This window comes from Triplophysa dalaica, chromosome 12 (genome assembly GCF_015846415.1).
Source record: "Triplophysa dalaica isolate WHDGS20190420 chromosome 12, ASM1584641v1, whole genome shotgun sequence".
Classification (NCBI taxonomy): domain Eukaryota; kingdom Metazoa; phylum Chordata; class Actinopteri; order Cypriniformes; family Nemacheilidae; genus Triplophysa; species Triplophysa dalaica.
The window spans coordinates 18,567,351-18,587,101 of NC_079553.1; the positions used below are offsets into that span (position 1 = coordinate 18,567,351).

Here is a 19,751-nt window from a genome sequence, read left to right on the forward strand (position 1 = left end):
TTTTAATGATAACCCACATAATGGCAGTCAGGATGGACCCACATAATGGCAGTCAGGATGGACTACATAACCTTTATGTTAGATGTGCTGTATCTTTAATCCATCCTCATGTGTTAAGAGTTAGCGTAGTTTAAAAGCACTGCAGAACTGTGTCATTGCATTCGGAAATTTGATGGGATGATTTTTCATCTAACCGCCTTTAAATGCTACACGAATGAGGTGGCTGGTTTTTACACCCCAAACTTGATTGCGGTTGACAAAGTGCCTCATGCGTCGATAGTTCAGCCATTTATTCACTCTCGTATCACATTCACTTTCTTTCTTCTGCAGAATGCAAAAGGTTTTTTGAAGATCGTTGGTAAACAACATTTGCCCGCATTGACTTCCACTGTATAAACAAAAAACCACGGAGACATTTCTCAAAATACACTCTTTTGTGTTCCACAATGATGTGAGAATTAATAAATGAGCAGATTTTAATTTTTGGATGATATATTCAAGCATATTTGCTATTTTGCAGAGAGCCATAACATTCAATTTGATTCCTTTGGCACTAAGGGTTCTCCAAATAACTCCAAATAACAAAAATCCCCCTAAAATTCATATCCAATCGAAGATGAAGGCTTTGAATAGGATGTCTTTGCACGTACACGGTTAAAGGTGCAGATCAATTCTGGTAAAGAAAAGCTCAATTGGTTTCTTGACGATTCGAGGGCTGCTGCAGAATTGAACCAAAGATGGTTCTCCACATGAAAACAAGCATCAAACCATAAACTACGTCAAATCTAGGCAGAACGAATGCAGTGGAAGAGGGCATGTGTTCATGAAAGCTGCGAAGTCAGGGTCCATTCGAAAGGACCATCGCTCCAAGTCAAGATTACTGATCCTCAGATACCGACAACGCTTTCCGAACACTTTGTGGCGGCTCCCAGGAGTCACTGTCATCCGTGTCATCATCATCATCATCGCCATCTTCATCTCCCATGGCAGAAGGTCCTTGCTCCTCAACAGCAGTGTCATTCTCACCCTGTGACTCGTCTTCGTCCTCTTCATTTCCTATTTTATCTTCAAACGGGTCGGTACCCATTTCCTCCTTTCGAAGAATCTCTGCAAACCACTCTCTCACCTGCTCGTAGCTCATGTTAGACTTGGCAACAAGCTCATCCAAGTCCTGTTCGTTCAAGAATTTGTGCTTTAAGTAATATTCCTTCAGAATATCTCTTCCCGACTTGAACCTGATGGGTAACAACTTCTCAGTTTCTGTGTGCTTCTTCTGTTTTCTACTACGGGACCTCCCCCAGCCACGATTTCGAATCCTCCGTTTTCTATTCTTGTTGCCATTCACGTTTCCGCTCTGATAGTAGAAATACCACTTCAAGTTGCCGTTCTTCCAGGCGTAGCGTGTGTCGCCAAACCAGTTGACTATGTAGGAGCGAGGCAGCCCGCTCTCCTCGGCCAGCTGGTCATATTCCTCAGCGGACGGCCATTGGGTGCGAACGAAAGCAGTTTTTAGAACATGAAGCTGCTCTGGGGTTTTCTTACTAACCTTCTCTTTGCACAATCTTTTCCCTCCTGGTGGAGTCTGGCTGCCTTTTTTCTGGACTGTTTCACCATCTGCTTTTCCCTCCGAGGAATCGGCCGCTGGGCTCTTTCTCTTTTCTGTGAACCAAGCGTCAATCTCTCGTCTGGTAAGCTTGGTCTCAGCTCGTAGTCTGCTTAGCTCTTCATCACTCGGCGTGTCACTTTTCTGAAAGCTTTCCTCTAAGACCACCAACTGTTCTGGGGTCTTTTCTTTAAACTTCTGCAGAGTGAAATCTGGGAACGTGTTCCAGGTCTTAGCCCGCGTTTCCTTCTCCTTGACGGGCGACGGCGTCGGGGATTGTGGCGTTTCGTCGCTGGAATCGATGACGATGGTGGCACTGCTATTGCTCCTGGGATGATCACTTGAAATGAAGGCATGGCTGTTCTTAGAGTTGCGCTGGTTGTATCTGGTGTCGCTGAACCACTTTTTAATCTCTCCTTTGGTGAGGTTAGTTAGCTTCATTAGCCTAGCTATCTCCGCATCGGATGCAAACTGATTCTTCAAATAGCTCACTTTCAATTCCGCCAGCTGTTCCTTGGATTTTTTAGGGCGCAGGCCAAAATGGTCGGCACTGAGAGCCGAGTTCTCTTGAGGGGTCAGCGACGGGGGCTGAACGGTGGTCGCTCTCTTTGTTTCACTAAGGGCGGGACTCGCCTGGTTGGTAGCCATCTTGGGTGTCTGACTCTGATTGGGCATCCCTGCTACAGTCAAGGTTATTGGCGTGGTGACCGGGAGGCTGTTTGCTGTGCCAACCTGCGTGAAAACCAAACCTGGTTGACCCACGATCTGGCAGGTCTGAAGAATAGACTGCAGGCCGTTGGTGGTAGACAGATGATGGGCTGGGATGACCGTGATAGTCTGGGGCATGGTGTGAACCGTGCCGTTGAACTGCTTCCTGCGGGCTTCCTCGACCTCCTCTGGAGTCCAGCTGACGCCGTGCTTCAAACGCTGGGCAGAAAACCAGATCTTGATCTGCTCCTCTGTGAACTTGGTCTGGGCAGCGAGTCCCATGATCTCGGACAGTGAGGGGTACGGGAACTTCTTGTAGGTGTTGATGAGGAGCACGTTGCTGTCCATGGCAGCATTGTAGGTGGGAATGCTGCTAACTGGTATGAGGAGTTGGGCCTGGGCGGTCTGCTGGGCCTGCAAGGCAGAAAGCACCTGTGCCAGGCCAGCGGGAAGGACCGTGGCAGGGTTCATAATCATTTTCTTCTGTTCGGCTACCACAGGATTTGAAATATTGACAAGAACACTGGGTTTCACAGACTCTGTGAGCAATGGGCTCATCAACTCTGCTGCCATGGAGGAACACATCACCGACGCTTCCAACGGCTCAAGTTCCAACTCGCTTTCAGGCACTGTTTCACTTTCACTAGTGCCTTTAAGAGACATGGCTATTCTCTTGGGTTCAGACTTGCTTTTCAGTTTCATTATGGGAGTCTTGCTGAGAGAGATGCCAGTAACTGAGGTATCGTCGCTGTCTTCCATCTCTGTCTGCACAAAACCACCCTCAGCGGTCAGATCAGAGACAGGCTGATCTAGTGACGTTTGACCTGAGCGTTTTCCTGAAGAGCGACAGTCCTCGTCGGAGAAATGGCATCCTTCGTATTCTGCAAAGGCAATTTTTGAAATCATTATTTGCAGGTGCTCAATATTTTATCGCAACTCCAAGGTTCCCAAACACTGTGTAAAATGTGTTATAAGAATACAATATAATACTAAGTAGATGAGTGGAAAATCAGTTTCACATTGTCCTAACTAGGATGCAATACAATGCCTATAATGCAAGCGACACATCAGCGTCTTTGTTGTTCATCTGTCTTTTTCCTAAACAGCATCAACCAGCAATCCACTGCTTTATATAAAATGATTTTTTTGTCATTTTCTTTTTTGTTTTCATGAGTTTATGTTCATTCTCACTAGTAAAAAAAACATTTTATTAAACGTACACTAGCGTTCAAAAGTTAAGGATAGCGAGACTGAAATGTTTTTGTAATCTTAAAAATAATTCAAACTAAAGGCATTTGCTCATATATTTGAAATGATTTTTGTAGACAAAAATAAAATTGTGAAAAAACAACAGCTTTTAGTGGAAAACAAGAATTATTTTTAATAATAGTTTTTTTTTAATTGATGATTATGCACTAAATAATGAGGAAAAGGCAGCCAATAAGAGCCGCCATACATGAAAACGACTTCAATACGGTTTAAAATGCATAAAGAAACTGTCTGAGAAATTGCTAATTTAGGGAAAACGGGAACTACTTTAAAGAAACTATATTTAGGATAATTTTGATTTGTTTTAATTTTCTTTAGTCACAACATAATTCTCATCATCACATCATTGTTTTGATGAGTTTTTATTGATCTACAATCTAGAAAAAATATGAAAAGAGAATGAATAAGTAAACTTTTAAACGGCATTGTATAAAATGTTATGACATTAATGTGTCTCTTGACTCTTGTCATATTGCACCTGATCAGAACACAGTCGTGCTCTGATAAAAATGGGTTTGAAGGGCACCTCACCTGTCTCTGTTTCCATGGGAACTACTGCTCCCTCCGTAGGAGCGTCTGCCATACTCTCAGCTCCATCATTTCCTTCCAGGGCCTCCATATCTGGATCCTGCTCAACGACATCTGATGGAAGCACCATGCAGGGGGTCGTGGACTTCCTTCTACTTGACATTGTGCTTGTAAGTGTGAAAACAGAAAGAATGATCTGAAACTTCAAGGATGTTGGATTTACATACTAAACGTTGGTTCCATTATGAGATTTGACTTCGACATCCTGAAAGACACAATAGAAACAAAAAGGTAAGTAATGTAAATTAAAGACAGTGTATATATCAATTAAATATCAATATTTACGTATTTATTTAAACATCTATTTAAATAGTTTCCTCTGCTGTGACCTAACACCTGTTTGATTCTTTCAACTATTATTAAACAAACAAAAACAAAAATGTCTTAGTTTTTTTATTACATTTTGTATTACTACAAATTGAATGGTTAAACAATGGTTACTGTATTTAAACTATGGTTGCTGGAACATTCGACGATATTTCAGGTTCAAAAGGTTAAATGATAGATTAGACAGAATGAATGAGTTTGACAATTTATAAAAAGTACTGTGGTGGTAATATGTTCCATCAGACGGTAATATAATGGTACCCATGTGTATATATGCTGTGGTAAAGAAAGAGTACCATATTCGTCCACCATGGTATTTATATGGTACCACCTCATTCTTGAATAATAAATTGCGTGATGTTTTAAGTACCATGGTGATAATTACTTTCTGCTAGTTTTGTTAGTTTATTGTGATAAGCTTTAACTCACCGCCGGTTGCCCGATCGACACCATCCACGGGTATCAGGGTCAAATCGCAGCTCTGGGTGCGAGTATCCACCAGTTGGGCTGCACGAAGAACGGGGGCGAGATGGACCAAGACCCGTCGTACGTAGACTGGGAAAAACCCTGACTGGACCGGGCAGATGCCACGCCGATCTGCCCCTGAGCACTCTCCTCTTCTAATATTCAAGCGGGTGGACCGCACGGCTGTTTTTATGGGTCTCAAACAGACAAAAATAAACAACATTTATCTGCGCTCTTCTTAAGGGCAGATTTTAATGATCAGGCGTAACCGCTGTCAGTGGAATACGTCGTGACGTCATCGCCCGGCGACACCCACCGTAACGTAAAATCGGCGATAAAATCGTTAAATGGAGTTATTAACGAGCAACGAAACTTACGTAGGACTAAGCAGTACTCCTATGCACATATTTATATCAACTTGTGGCATTAAAAAACGTGTATAGACCGAGAAACCTAAGCAATGCATGTGGAAACGTAAAACCCCAAAAGTACGAAAGTGGCCAATCAGATTTTGAGTCTAGTCACGTGACCCTCCCACATCTCTTGATAGATTCAAATGGAATTTTCCTCATGTTTTTAACTTAATCTGTTATTCATTATATTGTTTTCATGACGGCCAGAATAAGATTCATCATTACAACACCAAACTACTCCCAGTACTTAAGGTGGTAAGTTAATTTTTAGATCTGAACAATCTAAATGCCTTTTCCTGTAATTACCATAACATAAACAAACACCAGAAAAGACCAGTCAAATTGTGAAGACTTTTTAATGCATTTATTATGCACAGCACATATCTAGGAAGTTAGCAAATATAATTTAAAAACACGTTCTTATAAGAAATATAATGCATCGTTTATGTAACAAAAAAGCAAACTAGGAAAACTCTTCAACTTCTTTTGACATCTCCTGAAACAGAAAAGAAAACAAAATGTTAAGCATGCAAATGTTATAAATCTGAAATATGAAAATAAAGCAACCTGGTGATTATCAAATAAAACTGCCAGAAATTATACTATGAAAAGTAAACAGTTGTCATTTTTATCAAGTGTACAATCAATAAAACAGTATTATGGTGGAAAGATTGTCGTTGCATCTCTTTAACATACCAAGATAAGAGCAGTTTTGTCATAATCTTTTCTGTGTCTGTAAATGCTCTGACACAACAGAGCATATAGTTTCTCCAGATGATTAACCTCAAACCCTTCTGTCCTGTCCACAATTTTCTGCAGCAGTTCCTGTATAAAAACAAATAAATACTTGAAAATATTGAAAAACCTAACCCAGGTTTTAACAACAACAGCATTTAGATTTTCCAAAGTTAATAGCAAAAACAAAATGTTCAATATTTCTGTAACAAGGTCTGAAAAAATAGTAGACTGACTTTCAGTTTGCTGTGATCTACAACAAGTGGCTGATTTTTCTGCTCCAAGATCTTCATGGCAGCATCCACACTGATTAGACTCTGCTGTTCGGCCTGGACTTTAAAACCTCTCGTCATCCGCCTCGGTCTGAACTCTGAACAAATCAAACTATTAAGACAAAACTCAACAGCTTTTTAATGAAAGAAACAAAAGTATAAATTAATGCTATAAATTGCATTGCTTTATGAGAAAAAGTTAATGATTCCTGGTAAATATTATAGACATTCTTGTATTTGGGGGCTTTTCGTGACTAACCTGTTCCTGTGTTGTCCTCTGAAGTCAGCTCCGCCCTTTTCGTCCTGGTATGCTCTGCTGGATGGACATCATTCTGTCCGACTGTGCCATCAGCATTCTGGAGAGTTCCAGAATCCATTCTGGAAACTCCATTCACAACTGTGTCCACTGCAGTCTCGGCACTATCATCTTCGGTTTCCACATTAGTGTTGAGATTATTCTCCACTTCAGCATTTGAGGTGGATTCTGCTGGGCCTTCTGCACGAGTACAGCCACCAACCTCCATCAACTCACATTCAGTTTCCTTCATATTCTCTGCATCTTCGGCCTCAGCTTGTTTTCCATCTTCCTCTTCCTCCTCATAGTCCTCTTCATCACCTGATTCAGCTGTGTTGGGGTTATTTGAATGTGACGATGTCTTTTTTCTGCGGATGAAGCCATTTCTCCATGTGTTTTTCCTCTTCTTTTTCTTTTGTGACGCTATAGATAGAAAAAATATTTTGAAGTTACGTGAAGGCAGTTGCCACTGGTTTTCATTTCTAAAAAATTACAGATGAGAGTTCACTGATGCAGATTTGTCAGTCACCTGAATTACTTCCTGACTGGCGTGTTTTCATCGCTGCTGGAGTTGCCACAGGTTCAGTATCTTTGCTAGGTTCTGGATCACTTGTTGTCTGCCTCAATGTAGCAGAGATCTTTGGCAGCACGTGATAGTAGGCAGGAGTGAACCGCGATGAGGTGTGTCCTGAAAATAAATTTAAATATAAGCATGGGGCACAGTCATGTTTAAACCCAAATATGATCTCAGAGCAAATATCTATTCAGTCCGAAACCTCGTTTGATGCGCGACTCCTTGATTTCAGTGCAGATCCTCTCAAAGTCTTCATCTAACTCATCTCTGATAATGGCATGCACACTGTCCTTAAGAGCGCAGGCACGATGTCTGATGAGTCGATCTATTACAAACACAAATATAACACACATCACACGTGATGTGCAGCAATGCAAGCTACACTTTAGGACCATGGGAAATCATAAGAGATAGTTTGAACAACAAACATGCCTAACCCATTAACCGTGGAAAAAAAAACTTCAATGTCTAATTGTCAAAGATCACCTGAGGGGTCTTTGTCTGGGTTGTACTCAAGGGCGTTTTTCCAGATCAGATCCACATCATGTAGGTAAGCTGCCACTGTTTCATATTTGTGCAGGTCTATTTTGGACATCAGCGTAGATAGATCCATGGGCTGTTTGATGACTGTAGTGTAATCAGGAACCTGTCACAATAAAAATAACAGGTCAGAGATCACATAACCTTGAAGAGCTGACATGGAAGGGATGTGGACCTGAAAAGCTCTTACTACCTCCTCGGTGTCCACAGGCCTGGTGAATGCCTTGAAGCGTTTGTCCTGTGCCAGTCGGTTAGTGACATCCCGCAGGAAGAGTCGGAGTTCCCTGAACGTGTCCTCTTCCTGTTCCTCTAGCTTCTGCTGCTCCAGCTCAGACAGCAGACGGGGCGGAGGTGGAGGGGCAGCTGGTAGCACCTCCAGCGCCTGCAACACTAAGAAGAGAGGAATGAGTCAGTGGAGTACATTTTTCATCTGTAAAAGGAATGTGATTTACACAATTTTAAGTAAACTCACCTGCTTCTCTCTTAGACACCGGTGCTTTGGCAGCTTGATTTAAAATAAGATCCTCAAAGAATCGTAACCTCTCTGCTCGAGAAGGCAGTGGAACGTTGAATACCTCCCCATACTCAACATGAAAGAGGTCCTGCACCTTTTAACCAGAAAATACAACTTACTTCCATTATACAAGATACACAAATAAAGATTATGTTGTTATTAAATAAGTAGCCTGAATGCACTGTGTATAAAATAGGAATGACGAAAGAAAATTACGTTAACTGCATCACAAACATTTATTTGGTTTTAAAACACACAAGTCCGACACTGGTGTACAGCATGTTACCTCAGGATAAAGTGTCTCGTGAGGATAGTTGCATGTGGCAAGGAGAAGGCAAGGGGAGAATGAAGGAATGTTCTGCAGAAGACTGATAAATGTGGCCTTTAAAGTGGAGCTCACAGTGTCCCACCATCGCTGGATGTGAGGAATATACAGAATGCTGGGGGCCGTTCTCCTTGCCTCACAGAAAACCTGTGAAGAAATATACAGTAATTATCATCACTATATTGATGTCTAAAATAAATGCGTTTCTGTGTGTTTGCGTGTTCACCTGTGCACAAGCCTCCTCTGGGGTGGCGGAACTGACTCCGTACAGAACAGCAATGTCAAGTGTATACACTGTGAACTTCTCAAGAGCATGAAGAACAGCAGGAGCCAAGTGTGAGGTCTGACCCGAGCCGGGAGTTCCACAGAGCAGCAGTCTGGGTCGGAATGAAATGGGATGTTGCTGAGCGCTCCTGCAATACAGACAACAAAAGCAGTGAGGCAGAGCACACTGTAACATAAACTTTAATTTGTGTGGGATACTACTTAAATCTAGCTTCAATCTAGACTTAAATCTTAAATTTAGATTTCACCTGCTCAGATGGAGGATAGGCGCTGCAGGTCCAGTGCTCTTCTGGACTTTATTGGAAGTGCATATAGAAGACCCCTCGTCTTCACTCTGTAGTAAATCATCTAAGATACCAGGCACACCCTCTAAAACAGAAAATACATCAGGTAATAAAATCTCTTCCATGTTATTTAAGAGGTTGACAAGACCAGCTATGACAGCGATTCTACATTTTGCTGTTTTCTACAAAAACACACTGGTGGACTGCCTCTCCCACACTGAAAATTTGTTGGACCATTTATTAGCAAGGTGCTCGCTTACACATTTGTTTAGACTGGCTGCCGTTTTGTTCAAACAGATCTGTTTCAGTACAGGCAGATTTTTTGCTGGAATCATGTTACATCGTGTCTGGATAGGACACAATTATTTGAACAAAGCTCTAACCACATGAGCAAGATAAAGAATACTTAATTTATAGAACCTGTTATTATGATAACATACCAGGATCTCTGTTCTTCTTGAGACTCTGCTCTGCATGAGGAAAGAGTCTCTGAAGCATCTCCATGGCTTTACTGAGGTTGGAGTTCAGTAGAGGTTCGATGACAGGTGTAAGAGCTTTAGCTGGAGAAGTCACTGCTCTTTGGGAAGCAGGAACTATTTTCCTCATTGCAGAGAGGAAGTCCCGCCCACCGACACTGATGGATTCCACATCAAGCAGGAGTTTCTGGGAGGTGGTGTAGATCTGGGGGTAGCGCCTGCGCAGTGCGCACAGGGCTGCTTCTGCACACACTGCTTTGATGTCTGCGCCGCAGTAACCTGGCAGCATAGAAAAATTGTTAGATGTGCAGAAACAGACTTTTGACATGACTTTGGATACAACTAACAATTTTTTTTAATTGATTTTCGATTAATTGGACGATTATTTTGAAATTAATCGGATAAAAATGTAATTACATCTTTTGGTCATAATAACTAAATCGGATATGGGAAAAGTATACACAACTAAATTCAGTCTTCTCCCAAAATGTTCTGAATGTCTCCATAATTAACACACCTGATGAGTTGATGCAGATGTGTCATATAGCAGCTGACAATAGTCTCTCCCGAACATGGGAGCGAGGGGAGGGTCGGCCAAGGAAATAATTAGAACAAATAATACTTAATCAAAAAGTTCACTTAAGTACAATACTCAAGTAAATGTACTTCCTCCCACCCCTTAAATAAATAAACCCCCAAATCAGGGTATTTTGCCTATTATGTAATTTGCAAAGTGCAAACGCCAAAAATTGGGTTATACTAATATAATCTTAAAAAAAATTATTCAGCTCGCAAGTGACGTCACAGAGCAACTAATCGATAATGAAATTTGTTGACAAATATAAGACGATAAGTTGTTGCACCCCTAGACATGACAATCTATAAAACAGAGGTAAAGTTACAGTTTTAACAGCAATGTCAGGTATGAATCCTGCAGCCCTAGCCTTTCAATTAAACAGCTCTACTTTAATATATCACTGAGAAGTTGTGTGGAGAAAGGTTCATAGTAGGAAAGGAAGGAGTCGGGAACCGGCAAACATTTAAAATAAAGTTTTAATATAAATAATAACAGCCGCCGGCCCCTCGCGGCCGACCGCCGGCGAACAAAACAAAATCACAAAACATACATACAACCGTAAAGCATGTTCGGGCCCGGTCCTCTCTCTCCGGCGGTCCGGTTGCTCGTTCTCTTATATGCTCCCGATCTCCTACGTGATTCGAGACTGGTGCGTGCACAGCTGGCGCGCATTAACAATTACTCACCGGTCTCGAACCACAGTCTCGTGCCGCCTACTCCACTACATTGTGTTATAAGCACTTTACAATACTATAAAAGTCAGAGCAACCTAGAACACGCAGGTGTGTTGGAAAGCATCATCAGTTTTGTTTTGTTTTGTTTTGGCAGAGGGAAAGCTGAGACAGAGCATCTGTTATCTGACTGTCACATTTCACATTTGTGGAACAATTCTTACCGACACATTTGTCAGCCAACTCTTCAAGGAACGCATCAGACAACGGTGGGTCCCACTGCCTGGTATGGATCGTCAAAATATCTTTGCGAGCCTGCAAAGAGTAACAATTTATTGTAAAATAATCTAAACACTAATCCAAGGGTGGAATATTACGTTAATATATTCATCAACTTTTGAGCTCTTAACTCTCACCTCTCTGTCAGGTAAGCTGAACAGGAATTCTCTGTCAAATCGCCCAGGACGTCTAAGAGCGGGATCTATGGAGTCCAGACGGTTAGTAGCTCCGATAACAACCACCTCACCACGACTGTCCAAACCATCCATGAGAGCCAGCAAAGTGGACACAATGGAACTTCAGACACACAAACAAACAAATCATAGGACAGCATTAGGAAAGCACAGTGAGATGAATGCATCAGCAGCAAAACGAAAACATAGGTGTGCTCCATTACCTAGCATCAATGTAGGACACATAAAGAACCTTTTTTAAACAGCAAAATGCTGCATGATTTAAATCAGTCTGCTAAGAAGAACTAATCACTTATTAATAACTTGTGTTCTTAAGAAGTTGTTTTATTATGTGATTCCAGTATTATAAACACTACAGACCACCATATTCTAATTAGGGATGCTCCGATCCACCTTTTTTGCTTCCGATACCGATTTCGATACCTGAGATTCAGTATTGGCCGATACCGAGTACCGATCCGATCCGATACTAAGGTAACATTTTTAAAGTGCACAATTACTTAATAAACTGTGTGCATTGCTGTCCAAGACATCAGGCTCGACTTAACATTCATTTCCTGACCCGTAAAACAAAATAACAAAAAAATGATTCACAAATTTAGTGAATTATTTATTAAACCAGCAAAATAAAACAAAATGTTCACTATCTTAAACTTGAAATTCAAAATTAAAGTGCAAATTAAGCAGCTGAATAAAACAACAGCTTCACTAGCTTGATAAACAGGTATAAATTAATGGAAACAAAATCTCTGAATAACTGTTATGTGCAAATATAATTTAAAAATCAATGCACAATAAACAATAAAGCAGCTGAAATTGAGGAAAAAAGCAATAGCTTCACTGCTTTAGATATTCAAACAGGAATCTGCTCTTTTTAATGCTTTAGTCATTAAAGCAAAGTCCACTAAACTAAGCTAAAGTTCAGTGGAAATCAAATTTAACATCCAACACCGAAAGATAAATAAAACACTAGCTTCCCTAGCTTGGTAAAACTGCACATGTAAAAATAAACGGAAAAAGATATAATAGTTTAGTCGGTACAAATAGAAATTCAAAATCAAATTATCCCCAAAACTCAGCGCATTAACATCTTTATTTTTTTCCGTATACGTGTTTGCAGACTTTTTGGTACAGTTCAGGTCTCAGATAAATATTTACGCTTCATCATGTCGTACTGAGGCTCCAGGTGGTTTATAAGGAGTCTGAAGCCATTGTTCGCAACGACGGACAGCGGTTGCAAATCCATAACAATGAAATTCAGTATGCTTTCAGTGATTTTCGCTGCTTTCACACTACTAGATGGAAATTTCTGAATTCTTTCCGCTGTCTCCTCCAAAGTTAGCTGCTTCGTACCGTCTCGTTTTAGTTTCTTCAGCTTATTGAACTCGGCGTGCTTAAATTAGTAGTATTATAATGAACAGCTTTATCACCACCCCTCGGAACATTTACTTCGCGTGTATTGCAAACAGCGGTGTAACTTGTTGGCGTATCTGTTCTAAAATAAATCTAAATGGCAGATATTTTTTGTCGCTCCATGCTGTTCGCTGCTCAATGTAAGCTATGTTCGCTTGTTCACGCGCACTACGTACAGAGCACGTTGCTAGCGTATGATGTCACACGCTTCGCAAAGCACAGCCACGAGAGAGTTTAAGCGCCGGTGTCTCCAGGAACTTTTACATCGCCTAGCAGAAATTTTATGCAAGCTAGATCGGGTATCGGTGCAACTTGTCACCGATACCCGATCTAGAATTTTATTCAGTATCGACGCCGATTTCCGATACAAATATCGGATCGGAGCATCCCTAATTCTAATGGTGGTCACAGCCCAGTAACACTCTTAATACACTTTGTAAACAATTGATCACATCCTGTCATGCCTTATTGCTTAATAAACACACCTGTGTATCTGATCTTGCCGGCTGGACCGAACAGGTGCGATCCCATCAATTTCATCAAAGAAAATAATTGATGGACGCATTTGGAATGCCTTTAAAACGAACAACAGAAATTCTTCAAAATCATGCATGGATTCAAGGTTTTAATTGACCATACACAGTTTCTGAATAAGATGATTACCTGGTCAAACAGGAGGCGGAGCTGTCTCTCAGACTCGCCTACCCATTTACTGAGGCAGTCCGCCCCTTTCCTCATAAAGAAAGACACCTTTCTCTCACCCTGACTACACTCGTTTGACAGGGCTCGAGCAACCAGAGTCTTCCCTGTCCCAGGAGGCCCATAGAACAGGCAGCCCCTGCAACACACAGAAAAGAATGTCAATTTATTGTCTATCGCAACATTTAGCAATACCCTTCAAATTGATCAATTACATTCAATTAGTATTACCAACATTTTAAAGACAAAACAATAACATGCATTTCTAAAGATAAAGTGTATCATTATAGCACCACCAGTGACACTTAAAAAACTGCAAAAACAAAGAAATTTCCCAAAACTCTTACAACCCCATATCATTGTTCAGTAAACCGGAAATCCCATCCCAAACCCACACCGCTGGTTGAGCCAGTAGACTTGTCGGACACTCAAATAGAAATGTTTGAAATCTCCATCTCAGAGCCAGCGTTTACACTTAAGTCAACTTAAAAAATACATACTTTATACACTGTGTTTTGCATATTAATTTTTTTTATCAAAATCAGACAGCATACCTTGGAGGTTGAATCTTAAACTTCTCAAAAACTTCAGGGTAAAGCAAAGGAAAAACCAGCATCTCTTTTAGTGCAGAGATGTGTTTGCCCAAACCTCCGATGCTATCAAAGCGCACCTGCAAACAAATCCAACAGTCAAACAACAGCCTTCGTAAATTCTTTAGTTGAATTAATCTAAGACATAAATACCGTTTGGTCAATCTGCATCGGATCCACATCTGCAAGACTCGCTCCAATTTTGACCCTGTCCTTGTGGACTCCCAACAAGTCCTCCTTGCGTAAATTCATGGGGAGGCATCTGCACAAAAAGAGTCATTATTTGCATTCATAAAAGGTGCTGATACTTGTACAGCTTGTCTTGAAGATGTGTAAAGAAAAAAAACACAAGCAATTTAGAGCTGTCTGATTGGTCCTGTTTGCCTTATAAGACTTTGAACCCAAAACTAAGGCTTTGAAAACCTGCTTCCATCAATGAGCTCATTATCTCTGAGCAGAGGTGGGGACAAGTCACATATGGTCAAGTCCAAGCAAGTCTCAAGTCTTAACCATTAAGTCTTGAGTCAAATCTCAAATCACAGTTTAGACAAATAAAGCAGGTCAAGTCAAGGGTTCACCGTAAGCAAGTCAAATCGTGGCCTGATAAGTTTCAAGTCAAGTAGCAGTACTAAAATAAACAGGTTAATTTTTTAGACACATGTTTATGTTTGCACAAAAAATATGATGGAAATCTCTGATCATTTTATTGACTTCGATCTTAAATCTCGTTAATCAAAATGAACAGATCTATTCATTTCGGCAGATATAAATAAAATGTATGTTAACTCTTTCAGCGCCATTGACGAGTTATCTCGTCATTTAAAAAAAACGGTTCCCCGCCAAACACGAGTTTTTACGGCAATCAGTGTTTACATTTACATTTAGGCATTTGGCAGACGCTTTTATCCAAACCGACTTACAATGCTTAACCCTATACATAACGCAATGCTCTTACCACTGAGCTACAGGAAAGCTTTGTACTGTTATACAGCAGGTGGCGCTATTACACACCTTTGGGGTAAAGTACAGAATCCCAGAACCTAGAACGTATATGTTTTAGCGATTTTTAATGATTGTTCTGAGTGGAATCTGGGCAGAATCTTTGACAAAAAACTTGAATTATCTCAGCTGTTTAATCAAAATGATGCATTTTTGTAGAAACCTGGACTCATATACGGAGTGATAAAAAACAAACACAAAGATAGAAGAATACGGTTTCTTTTGTTTAAAAGCTGAGACTCTGTTCTTTCATTTGACATATTGTTTGTCATTATATTCTTTACAGAAAATTTACTGTGCGCCATTAAATTTGGGTGAAAATGTTAAAAACGCTGGCGTGGGCTGGCAACTTTTTTTCAAAAAGGCTGGTGGGGAATGAGTTAATATTGCCCATTGATGAAATAATGATGCTTAATCGTCATCTATGCGGCAAATGATGACAAACAAAAATGATTTATTCATTACATTGGTAATCGTTTTATGACATTGACTATAAAGAAATTACTTTCTAACCTTTCCTTGTGGTTCCTAAAATGTCGGATGAAATTTGAGGTTGTGGTTGTCGTATCAGATATTCTTGCGTTACATACTCTGCATCTGGCAAATATTTTTTTATTGGCATGGTCCAGTTTAAAATCCTTATTACTGAATTTTATCCTTTGATTAATTATTACTTTATTTTACTTTATCTTAAGTTCAAGTCATTGTCGAGTCTTCCACTACAAGTCAAGTCTCAAGTCACTTGCTCTCAAGTCAAAGTTAAGTTAAGTCATTTTCTTACTTCAATCAAGCAAGTCGCAAGTCCTGAAAATTGTGACCCGAGTCAAGTCATGTGACTCGAGTCCCCCAGCTCTGCCTCTGAACTCTTGTAAGTCACTTGGGTAAAACCATCTGCAGAATGACTAAATTTAAATGATGTAAATATCTTTACCTGTTTATTGACCTGTTACGACTCTTGCTTCTTCGTCTCTCAAATTTTTCTTCATCAGAGGAAGAGGAGGATGTGGAGTCACTACTGTGAATGGCATGTCTTCTCCTGATATAAAAAGCAACAAAAATGATACGCAGGTATAAAACATATAGGTTTAGCAACCATCACCCCTCCTGTTGCCCAACACACAATTGCCTTAAAACATTAGTACATTTATACACCAGGGTGATGTGTCCAACATTTTATATGTCTTCACTATAATGACCCTTTATTTCACCCCATGCAGTTGATTCTATCAAAGTTAGTTCTTACCCATCACTCTCATTTCTGTCTATACTACAACAAGAGAATACACAGAGAACACATAAATGCTACTATAATATAAACACAAATGCTGAAGTGATAAGCAGAGATGGATGTTAAATGTAATAGTTGTGACCTATTGCCTAATTAACATTTTCCGTTTTTTTTGTGGAAGTTCATAAAACTACTGAAAGCTACATCAATTGGTGTTTATATTTTGGATAATCATGGATCGTCTCTGGTCAAATGATTTCATCAGCCTGGATTAAAAGATTTATGCTGACCTGGTGCTCCTCCTGTTGTTGTACAGGCCCCGGGGACCTGCAGAACTGAAGGAATATCTTCTTCTCATTGGGGTGGAGTGACGCTTAAAAAATATACTCTGCTTCTTCGGCTCTGTAATTAAAGAATTACATTACAATAAAAAACAATGAAATACATCTAATAATAATAATATGCATTTCAAATGCGTTGGTCTTTAGTAATACTAGAATAAAACCAACCATCAAGGGGTGCCTGGTAGCGCACAATAGCTTTTCTTTGCCTGAACTCGTAACGTTTTCCATTGTCTTCCTCATCTTCGTCTTCCTCTTCGTCGTCTTCCTCATCATTTTCTTCTTCTTCTTCTTCTTCTTCTTCCTCACCCTCCCCTTCTCCCTCCACCTCCTCTTGATCACTATATTCTGGGAAATAAGAAGTTTAGAACTATAACCACCATGATGTATTCCATGTACAATATTAATACATTTAAACACACAAGTGCTATTCTATGTCTTATTCTACAAAGGTAAAGACTCAGCAGTGATACAATAACACTGCTATATATCAGAAAAGTGCACATTTGTTTAGGACGCTTAGGAAACTTTCTTTACCATTCTCTTGGTTGTCAGAACTCTCCTCTTGTGTATTCTCTGATGATTTCGTGATTCTCTTCCTTTTGGTTCCAGAATAAATTCTAAGATTCTACAAAATGAAACCACAACAGTCAAATCCAAGCTGATCACAGCTTCACTGGAGCAATCAATGAAGACCATGACGAACCTCATCTTCACTGCCTCTACTCTCCAATCTCCGACGCATTTTCTGCATGTCATCCATCTTCTGAAGCACAGCCTCTGCGGTGCTGAAATAGACAGAACCACCACTTAGAACCATGATGCCCAAAAATGTCAGATTGGCATCAGTCTAAAAATGATGGTCCAAAGGGAAAGTGGTTTATACCGCACTAGTTTCAGTGAAAACTACATGATCTTTCTTATGAACATCAAATATGAGTTGATTTATAGGTGATATGGGTCCTTTAGTTCATTTTATATCCAAATGGTTCAAGGATGGCAATATGATTGAAGAGTCTATTCTTTTACAAAACTGTGCAATTTTGAAAAACTAGCGGCACAAAATACAAGTAACATACATTCCCTTTATATAAGCCAATATCTTTAAAAACAGGGTAAGAAAAGAGTTGTATTTTCGTTCATACTTTGTAATGAGTCTGTCATATAGGACTGACTGGTTCCTGGCATTAAGTTTGTATCTTGTAATTCTGGAGCTGCGTCTCACAGAACTGTCCTCTTCTCGCCTCTGAATTCGAGCACGCAGGTTCCAAGAAACAGGAGTAGATTCGGCCTCATCTGAACAAAAAGTATTGCATTAAACAACAGAATTAAGGCCAATACTTATCATACAGGACCACCGTGCCCACCTGTGTGTTCATCTGCAGATCTCTCTCCATCTGCCTGTAATCTTGGTGATTTCCTATGAATGAATTATTAAATACACAGGTTACTCATTACTGATAAAAAAGAAATGAGATTCATCCACTACTGTCTCACCGTAAATGTCTTTCGTTTTTCTCATCTTTAGAAGGGGATTTGCTGGTTTCTCCATTCACATCAGCGAAGGTGACAGCATGTCTTCCTTTTGGAGCTCTGCTACTCATGCCGTTTTCCTCTTTTATTGACAAAAATCCCTAAAAAATGATGTTCATAAATAGGCAGTTGGCATCTGTTGTGGAAGGGTAATATTGATAGGAAATTTACTGCGGACACAATCCATTTTCAATTATTTGTTTAGTTCCCTTTATTTATCCGTCTCACACTGACTGGACGTATTTTTTCACATTTTTGGGTCGTATACTGTGTGTAATGTATGGCATAATGCATCTCATAATATTAAGATTAAACGTAATGATACTGGCTTGGAAGCAGATTCTGATGATGTACAAACATATATAAATCCGCTTAGCATTATTAACTGATAAAACATAAACAACCGTAGCGTGTTTTTTTAATTTACAATTCAAATAGAAATGTTTGTTTTAATTTAAACAGACAAACTTCTCGCGCCAAGGAACCACCTGACGAGTTTTACCCGCCCTCATCAAACATTGTTTTGACGCAGCAGATGTTTAGCTGTCAGCTAACTGATAATCTACTTCTCATAATTGCATGAGAAAAAGATCATGCCATATACATCTTGTAAGATAACCGTATATTTCCTCAATCATTCAACGCTTTGTAACTTGCAGGGGAAGATGCTTTAGCGTAGTATCTGACGTTATGTATCTAGCGCGCACGTAAAGTAAAGTGTCTCGCGCTCCTTTAGCAGCCAACAACAAAGTTCAAAAAGAGCGAATATTTACTGCAGGTTTTAAGAGACATTTTATAACTAACATGTTAGTACTTCTACAGAAAAAAGACTGCCTTACGTTCACAGGGCTGTCGTCGACACTCGTTATACTGTCATCATGGGCCTTTTTAAGCCGCGCGGACTTTCGCTGAGGCGGGTTCAACGACAGAAACTCCGTGCTCGAGTCCATATCCCCGTTACTGCGCAGCATCACCATCGTTAATAAGCCTTGCAAGACCCTAAAATCATTCAGGCTCAAACTCACTCACAAATAATTTTGTCAATATTTTAATAAGCCGAGTACATTGAACATCGTTTTCAAATCGCGCTCAGCTCCTCCTTGATTTCTGGCGCCACAAACGTCACTTGCAGCGGAGGGACACCGCGCAAAACTTGAATACCCAGTTGAGACATAAAGTAGATCCGCGTTATCAAGCTTCTCATCTTAGTGCTTTAAATGTTTTGTTGAAATTAACATGACTAAATAATATAGGACATATTACTGGGATTGTCAGGGACAAGATACATAATGCTAACGTGATCCATACAGGGATACAATTTATAGCGGAGGAATTCGTTTTGGAAAGATGTGCCCAGTCACTTTTGGCGCGCCGAAAGTGACGCGACACTCTCGATTCTGATTGGTTGACGCAGGCTATACCCACACTAATACCCACTCGAGCTTGCTTTTATGGCAGGTTTATAGACACACACAGCAGGGGCCCGTTTCAATAAGGAGGTTCCACTAAAACCGAATTAAAATGTGAACTCTGAAGATGTGAAACTTTGAGTTT

General features: G+C 40.2%; 2 protein-coding genes across 2 annotated transcripts; both read right to left on the minus strand.

Annotated features, from left to right (window-relative positions):
- Nucleotides 1–275: 275 nt before the first annotated feature.
- LOC130433238 (zinc fingers and homeoboxes protein 1-like) lies at nt 276–5,409 on the minus strand. Its single transcript, XM_056763014.1, has 3 exons — nt 4,925–5,409; nt 4,112–4,373; nt 276–3,192 (listed from the first exon to the last, which is right to left on the minus strand). Exons 2-3 carry the CDS (start codon nt 4,269–4,271, stop codon nt 878–880), a joined length of 2,475 nt encoding a protein of 824 aa, XP_056618992.1. The 5' UTR covers nt 4,272–4,373; nt 4,925–5,409; the 3' UTR covers nt 276–877.
- A 301-nt stretch (nt 5,410–5,710) lies between these two features.
- On the minus strand, nt 5,711–19,341 carry LOC130433285 (ATPase family AAA domain-containing protein 2-like). Its single transcript, XM_056763074.1, has 28 exons — nt 19,037–19,341; nt 18,162–18,298; nt 18,032–18,084; nt 17,810–17,960; nt 17,371–17,452; nt 17,202–17,292; nt 16,833–17,012; nt 16,614–16,725; nt 16,027–16,131; nt 14,250–14,358; nt 14,061–14,176; nt 13,471–13,645; nt 13,293–13,381; nt 11,338–11,497; nt 11,146–11,236; nt 9,638–9,952; nt 9,162–9,282; nt 8,855–9,041; nt 8,590–8,775; nt 8,262–8,397; nt 7,983–8,179; nt 7,736–7,895; nt 7,452–7,574; nt 7,205–7,363; nt 6,640–7,098; nt 6,345–6,478; nt 6,070–6,198; nt 5,711–5,869 (listed from the first exon to the last, which is right to left on the minus strand). The coding sequence occupies exons 1-28, from the start codon at nt 19,172–19,174 to the stop codon at nt 5,837–5,839; spliced, it is 4,128 nt and encodes a 1,375-aa protein (XP_056619052.1). The 5' UTR covers nt 19,175–19,341; the 3' UTR covers nt 5,711–5,836.
- Between the last annotated feature and the right edge of the window lie 410 nt (nt 19,342–19,751).

Bases quoted from the DNA above. Each gene is read 5' to 3' on its own strand.
- LOC130433238 (XM_056763014.1), bottom strand. From the start codon at position 4,271: ATGTCAAGTAGAAGGAAGTCCACGACCCCCTGCATGGTGCTTCCATCA. The intron at 3,193-4,111 runs GTGAGGTGCCCT...TTGCCTTTGCAG, and splicing joins TCCCATGGAAACAGAGACAG to AATACGAAGGATGCCATTTC.
- LOC130433285 (XM_056763074.1), bottom strand. From the start codon at position 19,174: ATGGTGATGCTGCGCAGTAACGGGGATATGGACTCGAGCACGGAGTTT. The intron at 17,013-17,201 runs GTAAAGAAAGTT...CTTATTTCCCAG, and splicing joins TTCTGACAACCAAGAGAATG to AATATAGTGATCAAGAGGAG. The intron at 9,042-9,161 runs GTGAAATCTAAA...TCTGTATTGCAG, and splicing joins CCTATCCTCCATCTGAGCAG to GAGCGCTCAGCAACATCCCA.